Below are 18544 nucleotides of genomic sequence, written 5' to 3'. Positions count from 1 at the left end.
GCATTGCGAAACATGAATGGCTGTCGCGTGTCGTTGCACCGTTAGATGCGCGTTCGTTTTCTCATAGGTGTCGACATTAGACTGTCCCATCGACATTTGAAAAAAGTAAAGCGTATCTAATTAATACTTTCCATCTACGCGATCAGTGACACGATCTTTGGCACGAACCATAATGGTAATGTCGTCTGCAATCTCTTCCTATGGTTTGCGAAAGAGTGGGGAGGGGGGGAGGGCAGGAAACGTGGAGGAATCTCGAGTGAGAAACTTTTATTAATTATTTCTATAACGCGTGTGTTCATATTCGAGCATAATGTATTATCTAGTCCGAATAAAATAATCTCTTTTTATTAATAGAGAAATCCATCGTGTTGAACCGTTATCAAAAAGAAAATATTCAAAGGAGCAACTTGACGCATTCGACTAGAAATCAATACGACCATGTTGTATTATTAAATTTCTATCTAACAAGCTTGGAACGCGTTCCCTTGTTAAAATCGTCCGACTCTTAAATACGATACTCGTACTCGGAAAAATTAGAAAGCAACAATACACGTAACCCGTGCATTTGAAAAAAATAAGGAGAAATTGTGCAACAATCCGTGTGTGTCCACAATCCACGCAAAGAGGAAGTTGTGCACACGAAATAATCAAGTTTAATTAACGATTGCATTAATTCTTGAATCGCTGTGTGCGTGAAAGTGGGAATCGATTCGCTGGTTACTTCGTCGATACGTACACCACTGCTCTACAAGGATTATGTAGTCACACGGTTTTATTCTAGAAGATAATTTCGAAAAAGATTACAAATACTATTAGAGAGAATCCACGATCCAGTCGGCGTTCTACGATTCCACAGGCTATAAGTCTACACGCCATGTGCCATACATACGGCCACAACCATAACGCGAACCATAACCATCGCTACTGACCAGATAACCGACCATAACCATACTGCAGTTCGTCTGCGTGTACGCTGCAGCTGGTACGTTCGTGTTATTTATTTACAATGAGTGCGTGGAAGCAATATATTATGTCCATTCCAACCCATATGGTGAGTTCGTAATTGAACCTTCGATTAACAATAAACCGCTGATACCGTAAGTAATATATAAGCAATGTTTTGATTTCTATACGCATAGGTTATGTGCCACCAGCTGTCAAAGTCGAATGACTTGTCCAGGTGACGTTGAACAAAGATATATGTATCTTTTACTGAAGCCATTTACTTTTTTTTTTTAGGACTATGAAGGCCAAGCTCGGGCAGAAAAATTGTCCAGAGTAATTATAACGTTGTTCGGAGTAAGATATTGCATATGAAATGTTTAGCTGCTGCATTATGAATGAAAATTTATTCTAATATGGATGATTCGCGTTCGCAGGTGGTTGGATTAATATGGGGATACGTTATCCAACAATTTTCTCAAACAATTTACATCCTCGGTGCTGGATTTGTCATGGCTGCTTTGATCACAGTACCACCGTGGCCTATGTACCGTCGCAAGCCTCTAGACTGGCAGAAACCACAGACAACGATCACTACCAAACTAAAGAAAAAAAAGTAGCCTATTAACCCTGACACTTGTACTTAACACATTCCTGTTGATATAAGATATATTACAATGTTGTATGATAAGCGCAGATGCGTTATTGTTTTGTAATTAAAATTCACTTACGATTGAACACGTGCTTCTATCAACCGTACCGTTGTTAATTTCAGGTGTATTATTTGGCAATTGTGTAGCACGTTTCAATATAGTTATTACGTATTGTAAGATTCTCGTAACTGGAGTAAGTCATATTTGCGGTCAGTGCGGATTGTCAAATTCGGAAAGCGAAAATTCTTTCAAAGAAATTGAGAAGCCGACTAAAAGGGCTGGAATAGGCTTTTGAAAAGCACGATTTATGTAATTTCGACAAAACCGCCAAAATTATGTCACGGTGTCGGTCGTAATTAGCGCACATCCGGTTACTTCATACCGTGCCGCACCGCTGAATGTCACTTGTTGAATATTAAAATATACGTTGAATCGCGGCAACGGTAACACATCCAACTGCATAAATGCGATGAATTTGTAATCACGCAACGTTATTGTTTATCGGTGGAAAGTAATGGGCAATGTCTATTGCGAAACACGACCGACACGGTGGTATAATATATATCAAGCACAGAATTTCCCTTCCGCTTCCGAAACGGTCGAGGTTGCGCAATTAAAAGAAGGCCTCCAACGGGAGGATCGGTCTCGATCTCGGTCCCGATGGCGAACAATTAACCGACGATTATGATTGTACGCGGCGCACCGTGCGCCACCCATATTGGAACAGTTCCAAGATTGGACTTTCATCGGCCGCGTTCCTCATTTTCTCCCGTCGCGCGTCGCTCGCTAACCAAAGCATATTTCCCTCAAAATTGGCCTAACCGGTGACTTTCACGGCACCGACACCGGGGACGTGGTAGAGCGATCGTTACGTAAGCGACCGGGTCGATTGCGCACACTCGTATGTACACCTTATGCATGTGGTCGTCGCATCGGAAACGCAAACTTGCCGCAACACCTTAGGGCGACGCTTTTGTTCCCTTTGTTGCTTTTTAACCGGTGACTCTCCTCTTTCGTCACCGGTACACGAAGACTCGTTTCACGATCAGGAAAATCGGGACCGGTTTTCGTGCAATCGTTGCTCAACAATCGCGTCGCGAACTATATAGAACGGAGAACCTAGAATCTTCGATTTTCAATTTCCATCCTCGGTACTATACGAATCGAGGATTCCGAGCAAGGTTTGCGATCAAGAAGCACCATAATTCTATTATCTGGATTCTATTTGACGTTTCCCCGTATCAAAAATGTTTACTTGGACCAAACTTATCAATGACCCCGAAATTTCTCACGATTGCCATCGAACCGTTCCCCGACCCATGACTTTCAAACGCAAGTACACACCTACGAGTGCAGAGCAATCAGCGAGGAGGAGGGGTCGAAGAGCTATCGCGATCATGTAAAATGCCTCGGATCTCGGTCTCCACTATCGACAAACATGTTACAGGATTACGCAACCGATTACGAGTGGACAGGATAGGATCACGATCGGTTAGCTGGGAACTAAAAATTGGACCGGAACAATTGTTCACTTTCGGAAGCCGGGATCATTTTGATCATCTACACTTTTCATACATCATTATACGATATACATGCAATGTACACATAGTATTATACATAATAATATATAATATAAAACCGCCTTGTTTTCCACTCAGGAATGCGGATCGATAAGGTCTCCGAAGAATTTGGCTAAACGTCAGCAGCAACCTTCGGCCTCATAAAACGCAACTCGTTCCCCATTATTCCGTAATCAACTACCATCACGGCGTAAGAACCAAAGATTCGTAACAACCGAGTACCGGCAAGAAACAAGGGCAATTAGGACATTCCCAGTGAAACGTTTCCCTCATTCGTGACCGTAGAAGAAATCTCTTCCGGCCGGAGGGCCGATTAACGCGAAAACTCGAACGATCCGGGCCGCCTAACGTTAAAAAGAGAGGACCAACGACGAATTAGTCTCCCATCTCCGATCTCCGGGAACACAGAGGCCGGATTACCGAACCCGGGGACCGCTTTCACTGGGCGAATTCGACCGATGGGCCAGATCGGTAGGCGGACCAGACCCAAAACAGCCCTTGCGCAATCACAGGATCACGCAATCACGCAATACGCAACCACGCAACCACGTAGCCCGCTAACCCGGTAGCCACGACAACTTTGGATCACCAGAAAATCACAGCGACGGGATCCCGACCACCTTTCTCGCCTCACCTCGTTACCGGGTGCACCCGCCGCGCAAGATATACGCAGCTTACGAAACGCTTTCTCCCTCGTATGATGGATATTTTAAGTATGCGGCCTGCACCGCTTCCTGCAACACTGGACGGGCCAGCGGTGCGTGCACGAAAACGACGAAAATCGACGGGGGAAAAAAACGAACGACAATGTTCAGCTCGCGCGCGCGCTTGTGTTCGTACTCGTGCTCCTACTTCGCGGAGCTGTACGCACTCGCGCGGATTACGAGGTGGTGTACCGCGCGTGCACGCCTCGTCGAGACCGTGGACCGTGAATCGCGGATCTTGAATCGCTGACGCGATCGTTACCTTGCTCTTAACACTGACTCCTTTCCGAGAACGAGTCGGCCCGCGACTGGAACCAGCCGACTGGAACGCAACCAAAACCGATTCCGTTGCATATCTCACCGGAAGTCCAGCGAGCTAAAAGGACTTTTCACCCCTTTTTTTCTTTCTATCGCACGAACGAACCATGACACGAAATCGTTTTCTCTGTCGCTGGCCGAGACCACGCGATTAAGCGAGCGTTACTCAACCTTGGTCGCTATTACGCGCGTCGATCCGACCGTTAACCGTGATAGATTAATATCGACGACCAATCTGCGCCCGAATCGCTGACCAAACACTCGCGAATAGTTATTTTTCTGCGGCCGGATCTTCGTGGATCCGCGCGCTACCGCAAATTATTATTTGCCGTCGGTATCATTGTTAAACATCGAGTGTCGCAACATCGCAATGGCACGGAAAGCCATCGGCACGGTCGATTAATGTCTGCCTATGAAATTTTCTACCGAATCAACACGGTAAACCATGCACCGGAACCACTGCAACTACCGGAATGACTCGGTTCGAAGGAAAGGAGCTTTGGTCCACCGCGACCTCGTTGTTGGTCGTATCGTTGGCATCGACGCGGCGTCGCGGTCGCCGGAAAATTCGCTGACCGGAAATGCCTCGCATCAACGATTTCGCAAGGGTGCGGACAAATGCGGCGGCTGTAATATTTCTCCGATTAAGTCGTTCGTATCTCCGGACGATGGCACGAGTTATTAGCGAGTTCCGACAACGAGACCCTCTCGGTCCGTCGCGGTCGACCGACATCGAGCCAGATGCAATTAACGCGCGGAAGCGTAAGCGTCCTTCGGCCAGATGCTTGTACTCGCGCGCGTTCGGGTCACGCGCTCTATTATGTCAGCGACTCGAACGATGTCAACGGGTTCACCGTCTTGGTTATTATACATCGAGATGAATCCGGCTATGTTTTCGGCGCGTTGCGTCACTCGGAATTCGAACGGGCGACGCGTAACCGAATTTCTCTTTTTCGTGAAACGACGTCGACGCCCGCTGCTCGACCATCGTGGAAATTGCTAGGTGCAAATGCGAGGCTGGCAAGAAGCGGCCAGAGACAAAAGTGGATGTTTTGCATATCTCGAGAAGCAGCTCGCCGTTTCGATACGTATGGTAATGTCCAGGTTGTAACAGGCTGGAAGGACCATAACGCGCGATATCGTTTCCCGAATCTGCCGAGTGAAATCGTCCGCGTAATACGACGTTCCGACGGTGTCCTCGTCGGAACGGGTCGGTTTTCCTGGGTCGAGGACGGATGATGCACAGACGCCGCCTTTCCTCGGTTCCTCTGTTTCCAAAAATGCAAACCACAGCCGATCGTTCCTCCCTGAACGATTCGAGCAAGCGTCTAGTCGCGCGTCCTTCCGTCCACGTCCACGTCGACGTCTACGTCCTACCATTGCCGGAGATTTTCATAGACCCGGAGGCTGTTTACGTAGTGGAGACCGATTATGGGGCAACAGCAAGCACCTAGAAAAATCATTCGATACTCGTTTCACAAATTACGATACCTCGTAATGCACCCATTCGATGGAGCTTTCTCCTCGGCGCGGCGTCGTTACAGGTGTTGATGTTTCCCGAGAAAAATTTATTCGATGCGCGATTCTCGATGGATATAGGAAACGATTCGATTTGAAAGCGGCTACGAGGAAACGATATCCGCCGGGCTTCACGCGCTTCCTAATATCCGAAACTTTTCATAAGTCCAAACGTCTCGTCCGTTCTCTCTTAGAGTTTCGACGACGACGACGACGACGACGAGGGGCGCGGAACCATCGAGCAGGCCGCGTGGCCTCGGACTCGGCAAAGATTCGCTTTCGAGCGGCACTTTTCCCGGATTTTCCCGCTCCGTCCCACCCCGCTCATCCATAATGCAAGCGATAATGGCAAGAATCGGTGCGCGTTACCGTTTTCTACCGGACAGCGTGCGCGCGCGCGCGCTACTCGCAACGCGTTCTACCGTTCGAATTACGTATATGGTAGATCGAGGAACTTTGCAGAGATTACGAACCGACGGAGCGATTGGTCCGCGCGCGGTTCGCGGTACGCAAAGCGCTGCTTCGCGCGATTACGCAGTCGAGTTAGCCGACGACGCGTCCCGCGCGGAACACGCGGAACGAACGTAACCAGAGAGGCGGCCGCTTCCTAGCTTTTACGTAACAGCAAAGTCGAGCGACTTTACCGCTTGCCGGGTCTCTCCCACCCCGATGGCGGTGTTTCGCCTTCGCCGGGTGGTTTTGGCCACCTCGGCTCGTCCTTTATAAGCACGCATCCCCGGCCGTCCAAAGCCAGAAACGTATCGGCATCCGTAAAACAGTGATCGCTACTAGCACGACTCGTTCGGATCCCACCATCGTTTCCCTACGCATTTCCTTAGTTTCCCTTAGTTTCCCTTCGCGTTCGTCGTTCGACGATTAACCGGATCGCCGTTCGCCAAAGGAACTTTACATAACCAGACGACCCGCGCAGCCTACCAAGATGCGTTCCCAGAGCATCCTCGTGAGTAGATCGTTCGACGATTCGTGCTCCAGGTTCCTAAGGATATCTCTCGCATTCGTGATCCGTTTTCCCTCGTCTCTGCTATCGCGTCACTCTTCGTTTTCGCGACCGTCTTTTCGCCCGACGGTTTACGGCGACGGTTCTATCCGGATTTTCCCTTCTTCGCAAGTCTCGCGCGCGCTCATCTCTTTTCTTCGATTCGTCGGGAGACGTCGTGCCGATGTTTTATTTATTTCCGCACGTAAAGACCTCGTTTTGACAAGATCGTGACTTCGAAATGCGACGCGTCGTCGTTGACCCCCGTGGTCGATTCGGTCGATCATCCGGTACTCGAAATAGTTTCGAATCTCGACGCGAGCACAGCGTAGACCGTGTAGATGATGAAAAAGAGAAAAATATGTTGCCGCGCATATTTTACATACACCGCGCAGTCCGCGGTACGCGTCGTTAAAGCTTACAAGCGAATCTCGAATGCGGTTGCAGTCTTATGGACATAACAGAAATTCGATTTCGTATTGCAGTTGATCGTGTTCGGAATACTGGCCGTGGCCTTGTCTTCGCCGGTGCCAGGCTACCATGGGTAAGTTGTCCAATCGTCTCGCAGATCGTTCTCTTTTCGATCCATGCGAGCGATCTACGGGCTGGATCCCGTAGTCGAACCCGTCGAAACCATGGATCTTTACGCGACTACGAGATTCCGTCGATCCCCGTTCCTGCATACGTACATCCGCGTCTATCGGCGAACATTGGTTTTACTACGGCGTATCGCTCGTCTGAAATTACAGCAAACGTTCGTCGCGGACGACGCTCGATCCTCTTTGGAGGTTTCGAGCGCCGTCTATCGACGAAACGATCGAATAAATTGTGGTTCCGCCGATACGAATTGCGCGAATTCTTCTACGCACTGCGCGGACAAATGGACAAATGGACGGATGGACGGATGGACGGATGGACGGACCAGCGGACGAAAAGCAGCTCAACCCGATTAGGCCAATTACCTCTATTCTCGGATTGCAGCTCGCACCACCACGTCCGCATCCACGTGCCTTATCACGTCCACACGGTTCACCATCATCACGTGAAGAAGGTGCCCGTGCACCATGTCGAGAAGGTTCCAGTGCCGGTACCGATCCCCGTTCACCACGTCGAGAAAGTTCACGTTCCTGTCCCGGTCCATCACGTCGAAAAGGTTCACGTGCCGGTGCCGGTCGTCGAGAAGGTTCACGTACCTGTACACATACCTGTCCACGAGGAGAAGAAGTGGTGGTAACGGGAGCGCTTCGCCGTTCGCTTCGATCATCGCCTAGGTACGTGGATACTTGGACTCGAGTCGCGCGATTCTTCGAGCGCTGTACGGTTCCTATCCCCTTCGGGGATATAAGATCCCAACGGCGACTCGCGTTCATTAAATCGAGCGGTCGAGTTCGAACCGAATTCCTTCTCCCCGTATCGATAAGCTCCGGAGCCTACGGCAAGTTCTAGAACCGAACGACTTACCAAAGGAGAAACTCGTCGGGTTCTGGTTTCGGTCGCCGACGAGGGTTATCCACGATCACCTGTACGACGCGCTCGCATTTTTCGTTGCAGGTTGCAAAGCGAACGCGTTCGAGTTACCAAAACTGCCCGACGTTGTATGTACTTACTCTGGCCCACGCCGCCCAAAACGCATTTCAGGAGACGAGTCTTGTTCATGCTGGAGAAGGATGAAGCGGACAGTAGTACAAAGCTGGCTCGAACGAGGTCTGGGTTAATCGCTCGAGTACTCGTATAAAACGGCGGGGGTCGCTCGACGGTACGCGCTTCCGCGTACTCGCGTTTAGAGTCTTGCATCCGAGACATTTGTACATATATACATACATACATACATACATATATATATATATATATACTTGTATTACGTTGCATAGTGTTTTCTTTTTTTTTATACAATACACGTGTTTGAGAAACGTCGCGTCTTGCGCATTATTTCGTGCACCTTTCACCCTAGAAGAAAGTTTGCCGTCTACCTCGAACCAACGCCAAAGAATTCTTCGACTCGCCGAAACACTTTTTTATTCGCGCTGGATCGTTTTGCTCGGACGCCGATCGTGGCAGGTGCGGAAATGAAATGAGCAGTTTTCGCTAGAAACTTGGTCGACCTCGATCGAACGTTTCATCGAAACGTTCAAACGACGGAACGAAACGTTTTATTAACGGACAACGATTGCGTATGTACAAATAACGATAAGAAAAAGGTAACGATAACAAACAACGATAAAAAAAAAATAACAAACAACGAACGCGCGGAAGAAAACTAGGTTCCGAGGCGTCACCACTCTTCCACGTGTTTGTGTCCATCGTCCTCTTCCTCGTGCTTCACGTGGTGAATCTTCTTCACGAGAGTGTGGTAGTGTTTATGGATCAGCTCGGGCACGTGGATGATAAAGTGCGTGCTGGGGAAGCGAACGCAAAAACGAGTAATCACATTTATTAGCGCGCGGCGTGCGCGAATGCTGCGAATGATATTTACTGTTCGTGGTGACCGCCGCCGGGGGTGGGCATCGAAGACACCATGGCCGCCGAAACGAGAAGAACGAGGAGCAGAATCTGAAACGAAGCAAATCTCGCGTCAATTATAGAAACGAAAATGCTAAACGGTAGCAGAAACGAAACGGCTCGAATAAAATATCGTAAACGGGGAGAGCCTTTGATAGCGGCTCGAGCGCGCGTGGAGCATTTCGAGCAAAGTCGAGAAAAAGACGAACGAATCGTGTCGCGTTACAAGTTCGGGTGAAAGCGTCCGTCCGCGATTAAATCGACCGAATCGCGTCGTTCGGATGATGCTGGTGTCGGTGAAACGATCGTCTCGAGACACATTCGTCGAACGCTAACAAATCTTCGTTCGGAATCCGCTATTCCAATTCCAATTCCAATTCCAATTCCAATTTCAATTCCTTTGTCGGTTTCATTCGGCGGAATGCTGTTACGGCGATCGAAACGAAAGAGCGGCCAGCACGGCTATTCTCGAATATCGCGACTCGTCGCGACACGATTACTTTTACGAAACTTGTTCGCGCGATCGGAAATATTCGGAACGGATAGATTTTCCTTTGGCACGCGATTCGACACCCACGCGCGGTTTCCTGTCCATGGCGTTGGCGCGTGCGGTGCTGCGTGTTTCTCGAAGGCGAGGCTCCCCGGAGGCGGAGGCGAGGCTGTTCTCGAAGGAAGGTTCTCCGAAGCTAACTAGGAGACGCGATCCTGCCGGGCCTTATAAACGGAAGCATAATCAGTGAACGGTACAGGAACCGACGGAATATTTCCTAGGCGCACCCCACCCAACCAACAACCCCGCTTCTTTCCCTCTCGCTCGGACATGCAGCAACGCGGAATTCCGCGCGTTCGTTTCGCCCGCGTTCCATCGCTGCCCGAGCCAAATAGAAGGAGTCGCGCGGTGATCGAACGAGGATCCTTGGACGCGTTTTTTACGCTCGCGGCACTTTTACGGAGAGGATTCGTCGCGGAACGGAAGTAAGAGCGCAATCGGCGAACCCGCGAGCGAGGCCCGTGTCCGAGGAGAAAGGATCGATTTTTCTGGAATATCGACCGGAGCTTTGCTCGTGAAAGTTGGAACTCGATCGGCTCCCCGTACAAATGTCCCCCTTTTCGACTTTAGGTCTCTCCGCTTTTTCGTTCGATCGCGACGAAACTTGTCCGTGTTTCTACGACCTCTGTACTTCCGCCATCTCCTGTTCGATCGCTTCGTGTCTCAGACGTTTATTCGAATTTTCTCGTTTATCCGAACGCGAACGTTTCGATCCCGTTTTGAAATTTTGACCAATCTTTAACGATTCTCTTCCTTCGAAGCCTTACGAAGAATTCTTAAAATCCTCTCGAAAAGGAGGTATCGCTATCGAAACATTACCAACCAGTCGATGGTAAACAACAGTTTACGCGGCAACTGTGCGTCGCGCCGACTCATCGCCTCGTTCAGCCTAATAACCACAGCAGCGCGCGGTGCGTGGCCAATGGTGTGTCGTATTCTTTCCGACAGGTTTACGGCCCGCGTTACTCTATCGGCTCGTTAACTCGAATGTCTTTGTCTGCGATATTTCCGCGCGTTTCCCGCCGAGAATTCCCTGTTCCTTCTTACCCGTTATACGGGGCTATCTCGATAAGTCCGCGCCCCTTCGAGAATCTGCGGGTTCTCTGCCCGGCGAGAAGACACATGCTTCCACCGCGATCACGGTGGACTCACTCGCCGCCGTTTAACCTCCTACGTCTATCGTCTAAGGTGCTATTCGACGGTGAACGACGGTGAATTATAGAGCATTCACCGAATTCCATCGATCGGTATTCTCGCGTTGCTCGCGTAAGAAGGATCAATTGCATCGTTATGATCTCTCATCTCTGAGTAGGGAGCCCGTCTGTTTTCTCGAGTCTGGGCAAAGTCAAGAAAACGTTTCTTTCGCTTTCGCTGGTTCGTTACGACGCGCGGTAATCGTCTCCCGACAAAATTCGTTTCGCGCCGTAATCGCGATCGATGCAGCAATCGCGGGTAACTCGAAACAAAATGCCAAATGCGATCGGACCCCGCCCATGCGATCGGTCCCCGTTCGTATCTACGTCGGTAACGTTCGCGTCGCTGAAACGGAAGCATCTCGAACGGCTACGGATCAAGGGCACAAGACCCGCGCAAGCCGCGCGTATCCGGCGTATGACGGCGCGCGCCAGTGAAATCGTTTCTCCTCCTCTGTGCGGCGCAACATCTGCTGCTCTCTTTCACTTTCCGCTTACTTTCCATTTCGAGCTAATTCCCGAAGGTGCCGAACGTGCAGCGAACGCGCGAAACGTGCCGAACGCGCGCACCGCGCAAAACGTGCGCAACATGCGGAACCTGTGGCCGCGTGGAACGCGACCGTTGTCGTCGTCGTTGTCGACTTTGAAATAACATATAAATAAATACAAATAGCCGAACACCGCCGCCTAGATTGCGAAACATCTAGGAATCCTTGTCGCGAGAACGACGACACGGCTGTAATCTTCGCACCGGAAGCGGATGCAAATACGCGGGAGAAACTGTGGTATCTTTGCGCGAGCCGCGAGCTATGTCCGCGCAAGAAAACGCGATTCGATTCGAGAAGACACCGAGAAAGCGTCTCGAACGATCGATGGATCGCGAATTGGTCAAAATTGCTTTCTTTCGAAAATAATCGCATCGCTGACGAGTTAAATTTTACTAGAATATCCTCGACCCCTCAGGGCTCTATGGACGCATATGTATATGCGTTTGACGTAAGTCGCCGTTGTGGCAGATGGACGCAGATATGCGTTTACTCTAAGTCATAAAGACCGTGAGCGCCTAGTCGCGCGCCGTCCCTCCGGACCGTTTCGGCCACGAGTATTTAGAGCCCTAAGGGTCAAATCTTTCGATCCACTGCTACTGCTAAATGCGTAATCGTCGTACCAGGGAAACTATCGTTCTGGTTCCCAAACGGGCGGTTACTTACAGCGGTTACTACAATACAAATTCTCTGGTATACTCGGATCGGTTGAAACGCCTTCCTCCGCCAGGCTCGAGAATTTCGTTGTTCGTTTAAACAACGACGAATAAATTCAAAAAATGTAAAAAAGTAAAAAACAATTTATTTAAACGTAACATAGCGGTATTTACAGTGCGCAAGATATGTACAAAACGCAACGATGGTGCAGCGAGCAAACGATCGGGTACGTGGCGACCCGACCGCGACGAGTCAAACGGCCAACTAACAAGGGACGCTACACCATGGCCAAGGTATCGCGTCTAACAACTATTCAACGATCTCGAAACAAGTACAGCTAGAAAAAAGGTGCTTCGTATGTCGTTCGAAGAGTCCGTCTCGCTCGCCCCAGTCGACTTTTCCCAGTGGTTGGCTAGAAAACGAAAACGGCCTCCCTCGCAGCGATGAATCGCCTGTCTCGTTCCCATCGTAGCGCTCCTACGATACTTTTTCGCATCGTTTGGGTCCCGCTCTCGCTTCCGCGAACGAAGGAGGATTCGGCCGATCAAGGATCGTGGTACGAGAAATTGGGACTCGTCTCCACCGAATCTGCGTGGCACGGCGCTGGATACTGGATACTGGATACTGGGCGCGACGAGACGATCGATGTCGAAAATAGGTCGGAAGGACGATGCTCCCCTGCAGACGGTGCTATTTCTTCTTGTGGTAACCCGAGAAACCTCCGTGACCACCTCCGCCGCCGCCGCCGCCGCCGCCTCCGTGACCGCCGGAATAGGAATCGTAACCACCGCCCCCACCGTGGCCACTGAAACAAGTATACTGCTCGTGAATCCGTGTTTCTAGGCGTCGCTCGTTGTGCTGTCGGCTGCGAACGTCAACCGATCGATGAAACTACCAGGTAGAGTTACCCAATGCCCGTATTCTTTGGGTTAATTAGTCCTCGTTAAAGATTTTGTCCCAATATCGAATATTCTCTATCGTAATTTCGCAAAACCCCGTTCCACGAATCATTGCTTCGGTACACAAATTGATGTTTTCCAATCCGATTAGTTATTTGAAAACGTTCGAATAAGTACCGAATACGACGAATTAAATCCATCGAACCGCAGGTACCAAATTTTGCTTTTCTAATCTGGAGAATCGATGGTTTCGTTGCTCATCGATAGTTTCGCGAACCAGGTCTCACCTGCTTCCAAAGCCCGACGAACCGCCGCCACCGCTGCTTCCGCCGTAACTGCTGAAGCCGATGTGGTGATCGCCACCACCAAATCCTCCTCCGTGCCCTCCACCGCCTCCGAATCCTCCTCCGCCTCCGAAACCACCTCCGTGACCTCCGCCTCCTCCGTATCCGCCTCCATGCCCTCCTCCGAACCCTCCGAATCCTCCACCAGCTCCACCGCCGCCGCCGCCATGGTGATCCTCTATGATAATAGCACCTCCTCCTCCTCCGCCGCCGCCATGGCCACCACCTCCGCCGAATCCACCACCACCACCGTGGTGGTCGTCGAAACCTCCACCGCCACCGAATCCACCGCCGTGACCTCCGCCACCTCCTCCGAATCCTCCTCCGCCACCGTGGTGGTCCCCGAACCCTCCGCCGCCTCCGAATCCACCGCCGTGACCACCGCCTCCTCCAAAGCCTCCGCCGCCACCGCCGCCGTGGTGGTCGTCGAAACCACCGCCACCACCACCACCACCGCTACCGTGGTCTTCTACGATGATAGTTGCTCCGCCGCCTCCGAAACCTCCACCGTGGCCTCCGCCGCCTCCGAAACCTCCTCCGTGGCCTCCGCCGCCTCCGTATCCGCCTCCGTGGCCTCCACCGCCCCCAAATCCTCCACCGTGACCACCGCCGCCTCCGTATCCGCCTCCGAAACCGCCTCCAAATCCGCCACCATGCCCTCCTCCAAGACCGCCCCCATGATGGTCTTCGACGATGATGGTGGATCCGCCACCGTGGCCTCCACCGCCACCGCCACCGCCACCGCCTCCAAAGCCGCCGCCTCCTCCGCCATGGTGGTCGTCGAAGCCTCCACCACCACCTCCGTATCCTCCGCCGCCTCCGAAACCACCTCCTCCTCCTCCTCCTCCTCCGCTGTGGTGGTGGTCGTCGAAGCCTCCGCCGCCACCGGGACTCGTTATTATCACGTCTCCGTGGCCGCCTGTAGGAACAATTTATCGCGCTATTAGATCTTTAAAAGAAAACACTTTTACTAGAAAAATGGTTTTCGAATCGTTCGACCATCCGTGTCACGCGGAAACCCTACTCGAAACCCTAGAACCTTGATGTGACAATTTTGAAAGTTGCTACTTGCAAGCTCGAGACACTCGGACCCCAAAATGCGATAACTCTTTCGTTCTCCATTTCCGGTCTAAATGATCGGAGTCGTCGAATATCAGTTTTCGTTAGAGAATATTCATCGGAACGATCTTGTTGGATACTCTGGTACAATGGGCCACGGTATTATCGAATTCTTCAATTAGTTTGAATCGTTTCCGCGTTGGAACTTGCAACTGCTCCAAGCTCGCGAAACATTGAAACCGCGGAAGGAGAACGCGAGAATAGAGATTATCATCATTATTAGCGAGCTCGAAACGTTCGTTCGCGGATCACTGACTGGCACCCTCGATATTCGTTGGGAAGCGAATGGCCGAGTCTCTCTCCTTTCCCTGTCGTTTCTACCGCTATCGCGATCTTTGCGGAGAAACTTTCTGCTCGAACCAAGAAGAGAACTTGCCACCTTTTCCACCAACTCCGAGTTCGATTCTCACCTCCACCGCCTCCGTATCCTCCTCCGTGACCTCCGCCTCCGAATCCGCCTCCGAATCCGCCTCCGAATCCTCCACCGAATCCGCCGCCGTGGCCGCCACCACCGAATCCGCCGCCGTGGCCACCACCTCCGAATCCGCCTCCAGGGCCGCTGACCTCGACGTGATGCCCGCCGCCGCCGCCGCCGCCGTGGTCATCGTGCTCTTCGTATTTAACGATCTTCTTCTCGTCGTGCTGGACTATCTCCGGTACGTGGATCCTTATGTGCACGCTAGAAAGTTGATAGGCGCCTCAGATATTTAATAGCAAGTTCACGATAGTCGTTACGGTCCGATACAATGGCTTTTTAATGACCGTTTTTTCAACGATCTTACGCGGAGCTGAGCAACGATCGCAATTACAGACGGTACTCACTGTTCTTTGCCAAACGTCGCGAAAGCCGTGGTCAGTGTCGTCGCCAAGACCAGCCATCTTATCTGTGGACAGATTTCGGCACTCTTTAATCTCCCTGCTAAACCTTGTCCTCGATTTTTCTATCGAATTTACCGACTCGGAATCGTCGCGTTCGATTTTCGCATTCCATTTCTACGCTTCGTTCCAACGATTCGTTTCTACCTTCGAATTTGGCCGTTTACTTTACGCTCGCGACGATTCCCTTCGATTCTTCTATATCGCGGAGACACAATGGAGTCTAATCTTGAGCGGAGACGCTACCGTTGGCACCTACTCGAGGTAAACCAACTCTACCGTGGTTGTTAGAGCGACGCATCCAACGTTAGCGTCCACGGACCGCGAAACCAACGGTTGTCTGCAAATTGTTGCTCTCCGTATATTGACACCTACGTCGAAACTAAAATTTCATCGACTTCGCCACTATCGTCTACGGTGATCGTCTCGTCTATCCCAGCGTGTTTCGCATAAATATTCGTAGTTTAATCGACACAAACCATTGATTCGATCTATCCAAACTTCTCTCGGATACTGTCACTTTCACCAAAATCCCGAAAAATTTGCCGCGGTCGCGTTCCCATCGGCTTTTCATCCGTACACCGTGGGATTTCCCAGCCCGCATAGATCCTTACAGCGGCAATCGACTCCATCGTCGTCGTCGTCGTCGTTTCTCCCACTCTTCCTCTCTGCTCTTCCTGCGTCTACCTGCCTCTTCCCGATCAGCTCGTCTCGATGCTCGGGAACTTACTGTCATATATATCCAGCAAGGATCTTGCCTATATATAGGTGGCCCGAAGGAAGTACCGGAAGACAGGGGACCACCAGGTGGGGAGGAGAGAAGCGACGATCGGGGCCTCCGAGCAACCGAAGGCGGCCCGGGCCGCGGTGGGCTCGGGAATCGGAGGTGGTGCAGAATCGAGCAACGGCCTACCAGGACGCGCAACCGTTCCTCGCGCGAGTGCCCGTCGCGTCGAGTGCGGAGGAACGGCCGTGACCTAGAGTCGACCACCGGAGAAATTTCGTGCTCCGGGCGGTTTACGGCGATTTCGTCCGCGGCGTCGATGCCCTCTGCGAGAAGCGGGATCCTCTCGGGCCACGAACGCGGAAAGCGAACGACGACTGCTCCCTCGGCTCGACCTTTCCATCGATTTTCCAGCCGACTTTTCCATCGATTTTCCAACCGGTAGGTGAAAATATTAGAAATTATCTGCAATGCCGCCGCTGATTCGATCCGCGTGCGCCGAGGATTCACAGCGGCCGAAGCGGAGAAAGGTTTGCTTTATTTTGCCACGGTGAAAATCGATGTTGCGCGGTGCTCCGAGCGACTGGTGTTTTATATAACGGTGAAATGATATACATTTTCGGCAAATTTTTTGCGATCGAGCCGCAACGCGATCGCACGAGTTTCGAATAGAAAATCGAAAGTTGTCTCGAGACGCGAGCTCCATCGAAATCGGCGTTGCCATTACAACGTTATACTTTGCGTAAAAGCAGAATCCGCCCAGGTGCTGGAACGAGAATTCCGATATGCGAACACCGTTTCATCGAGGAAACGGAACGCGTCGAAAGGAACGCGAAAAATTCGATGCCGTAGTCCCTATCGAACGCGGGAAAGTCGGTCGCCGAGAAGAACTCTCGGGAGTCGCGACGAGTTCCCCGTTTGATCCGCCGCGCCCGTTCCCGTTCGATTACTCCGTCGGTTCGACGAACGCGGACGCGTCCGGTTCGATCTCCTTTCGCTTCGATTTCGGATTCGATCGTCGCCCCTGGAAAATTTCATCGGATAGGCACCTCTCTCTCTCTCTCCTCGAAATGAACGCAACCTTTCCACCGATCTGCGTTTCGACAAACTCTTGTACTCCTGTCGACGACCGAGCGAGCTTCGAAGATCGTCTCGATGGGAAAGATGTTCGGCCAACGCGGTTCGGCGTTCGTTTCTACTCGACACGCGTTCGCGCGCTGACCCGATAGTCCCCGAACTCGGCATTTTCCGTTTCACTTTCAGCGAGCAGCGTGCGAACAACGTCGCAGCGACGCGTCAACTTTCCTCGGGGATGATTGTTCTATAAATCGGTGGACGCGCCGAGAGCTCGGCGCGCATCGCTTTCCCCGATTTCCAGAAGAAAATGAAAACGGGGAACGGGATGCCTCGTCGCAGCCATTGTCCCACGTTCGTTACACGTCCAAACCCTCCCGCGTAGACGCTTCCCTGTAATGCCGCATGAAATGTACCAACACGACCAACGTTTAGACTACCACCCAACGCCTTTTCCTAATTTTCGAGTCGGTACCTTGCCACGAATCGTTCGATATTCCTCGATCCTAGTCTCCTCCGATCGAACGAACGCGAACGCCGCGTTGGAACTTTTTTAATCGCGCAAACCGAATGTTTCGCGATCCCAACGAGACGAGTCTAATTGCAAATAGACGTCGAGATACGATGAACGGTCTTTATTTTGCGGTGCAAGGACGGTCGACCGCGAGAAAAGCGAGGAAACGTTGCGCAACCGAGTAAAAGTAGGCGGAATCGCTTCCGAACGGAACCTCGCTCGTCGGTCGTCCTCCGAAGCTATTACAGCTATTGCTCGAGTACTCGTCAAATAACTTGCGGAGCAGTCGCTCGTCTGTACGCGAAGCGCGAAGGCGTCGATCGACACCGGATCGGATCGGGGCCCCCTATTTGGCACCGACGGCGCCGAACCGGTTAGAGTCGGTGCTTTGGACGACGCCGATCGATCACGTCAGGTGTCGAGCATTGACAAATTAGCGGTGAACCTGGGAATAAACAGAGGTACTAATTCGCGTCGATTAGATTCGTTGACGGCGCGTCCGCGGAGAACGAGTTCGAACGCGCGACCCCCAAGGTGCGGTAACAGGTGCGCGCGAAGCTACTCTCGGGAAGGTTAGTGCGACGACGAACGTTGTCGTTGACGCGATCGTGTCGCTGCATCGCTTTCTTCGACGCGCAAACAAGCTCCGTCAGTCACGATCGAGGGATCGAATACTTTCTGATTTTATCGTACGCCCGTGTCAGCAGTTTCGTTTTCAACGCCAGAAATTTTCCCAAACTCCGTTTCGGTAGCTGCGAATACACGAGGCTACGGATCTCGAGACCCGGCTGCTACGCGTTGGCGCAACGAGACGAAGGCGTCGAAAGTCGAAAGTCGA

At 51.5% G+C, this 18544-nt stretch overlaps 2 protein-coding genes across 2 annotated transcripts; one reads left to right on the top strand and one right to left on the bottom strand.

Annotated features, from left to right (window-relative positions):
• Nucleotides 1-266: 266 nt before the first annotated feature.
• On the top strand, nt 267-1680 carry LOC144473168 (signal peptidase complex subunit 1-like). Its single transcript, XM_078186794.1, has 3 exons — nt 267-1051; nt 1240-1299; nt 1380-1680. The coding sequence occupies exons 1-3, from the start codon at nt 1007-1009 to the stop codon at nt 1560-1562; spliced, it is 288 nt and encodes a 95-aa protein (XP_078042920.1). The 5' UTR covers nt 267-1006; the 3' UTR covers nt 1563-1680.
• A 7304-nt stretch (nt 1681-8984) lies between these two features.
• Nucleotides 8985-10033, bottom strand: LOC144473340 (uncharacterized). The gene is made up of 3 exons (XM_078187131.1): nt 9911-10033; nt 9186-9262; nt 8985-9108 (listed from the first exon to the last, which is right to left on the bottom strand). Exons 1-3 carry the CDS (start codon nt 10031-10033, stop codon nt 8985-8987), a joined length of 324 nt encoding a protein of 107 aa, XP_078043257.1.
• Nucleotides 10034-18544: the final 8511 nt, after the last annotated feature.

Source organism: Augochlora pura, chromosome 7, assembly GCF_028453695.1.
Source record: "Augochlora pura isolate Apur16 chromosome 7, APUR_v2.2.1, whole genome shotgun sequence".
Lineage (NCBI taxonomy): Eukaryota > Metazoa > Arthropoda > Insecta > Hymenoptera > Halictidae > Augochlora > Augochlora pura.
This window is presented reverse-complemented; position numbering and strand designations above follow the sequence as displayed.

Coding starts and splice junctions, on each gene's coding strand:
- LOC144473340 (XM_078187131.1), bottom strand. CDS start 10,033: ATGTCCGAGCGAGAGGGAAAGAAGCGGGGTTGTTGGTTGGGTGGGGTG. Junction 9,263..9,910: donor ATAAGGCCCGGCAGGATCGC/GTCTCCTAGTTA, acceptor GCTTCGTTTCAG/ATTCTGCTCCTCGTTCTTCT. Junction 9,109..9,185: donor GGCGGCGGTCACCACGAACA/GTAAATATCATT, acceptor TCGCTTCCCCAG/CACGCACTTTATCATCCACG.
- LOC144473168 (XM_078186794.1), top strand. CDS start 1,007: ATGAGTGCGTGGAAGCAATATATTATGTCCATTCCAACCCATATG. Junction 1,052..1,239: donor TGTCCATTCCAACCCATATG/GTGAGTTCGTAA, acceptor TTTTTTTTTTAG/GACTATGAAGGCCAAGCTCG. Junction 1,300..1,379: donor TAATTATAACGTTGTTCGGA/GTAAGATATTGC, acceptor TCGCGTTCGCAG/GTGGTTGGATTAATATGGGG.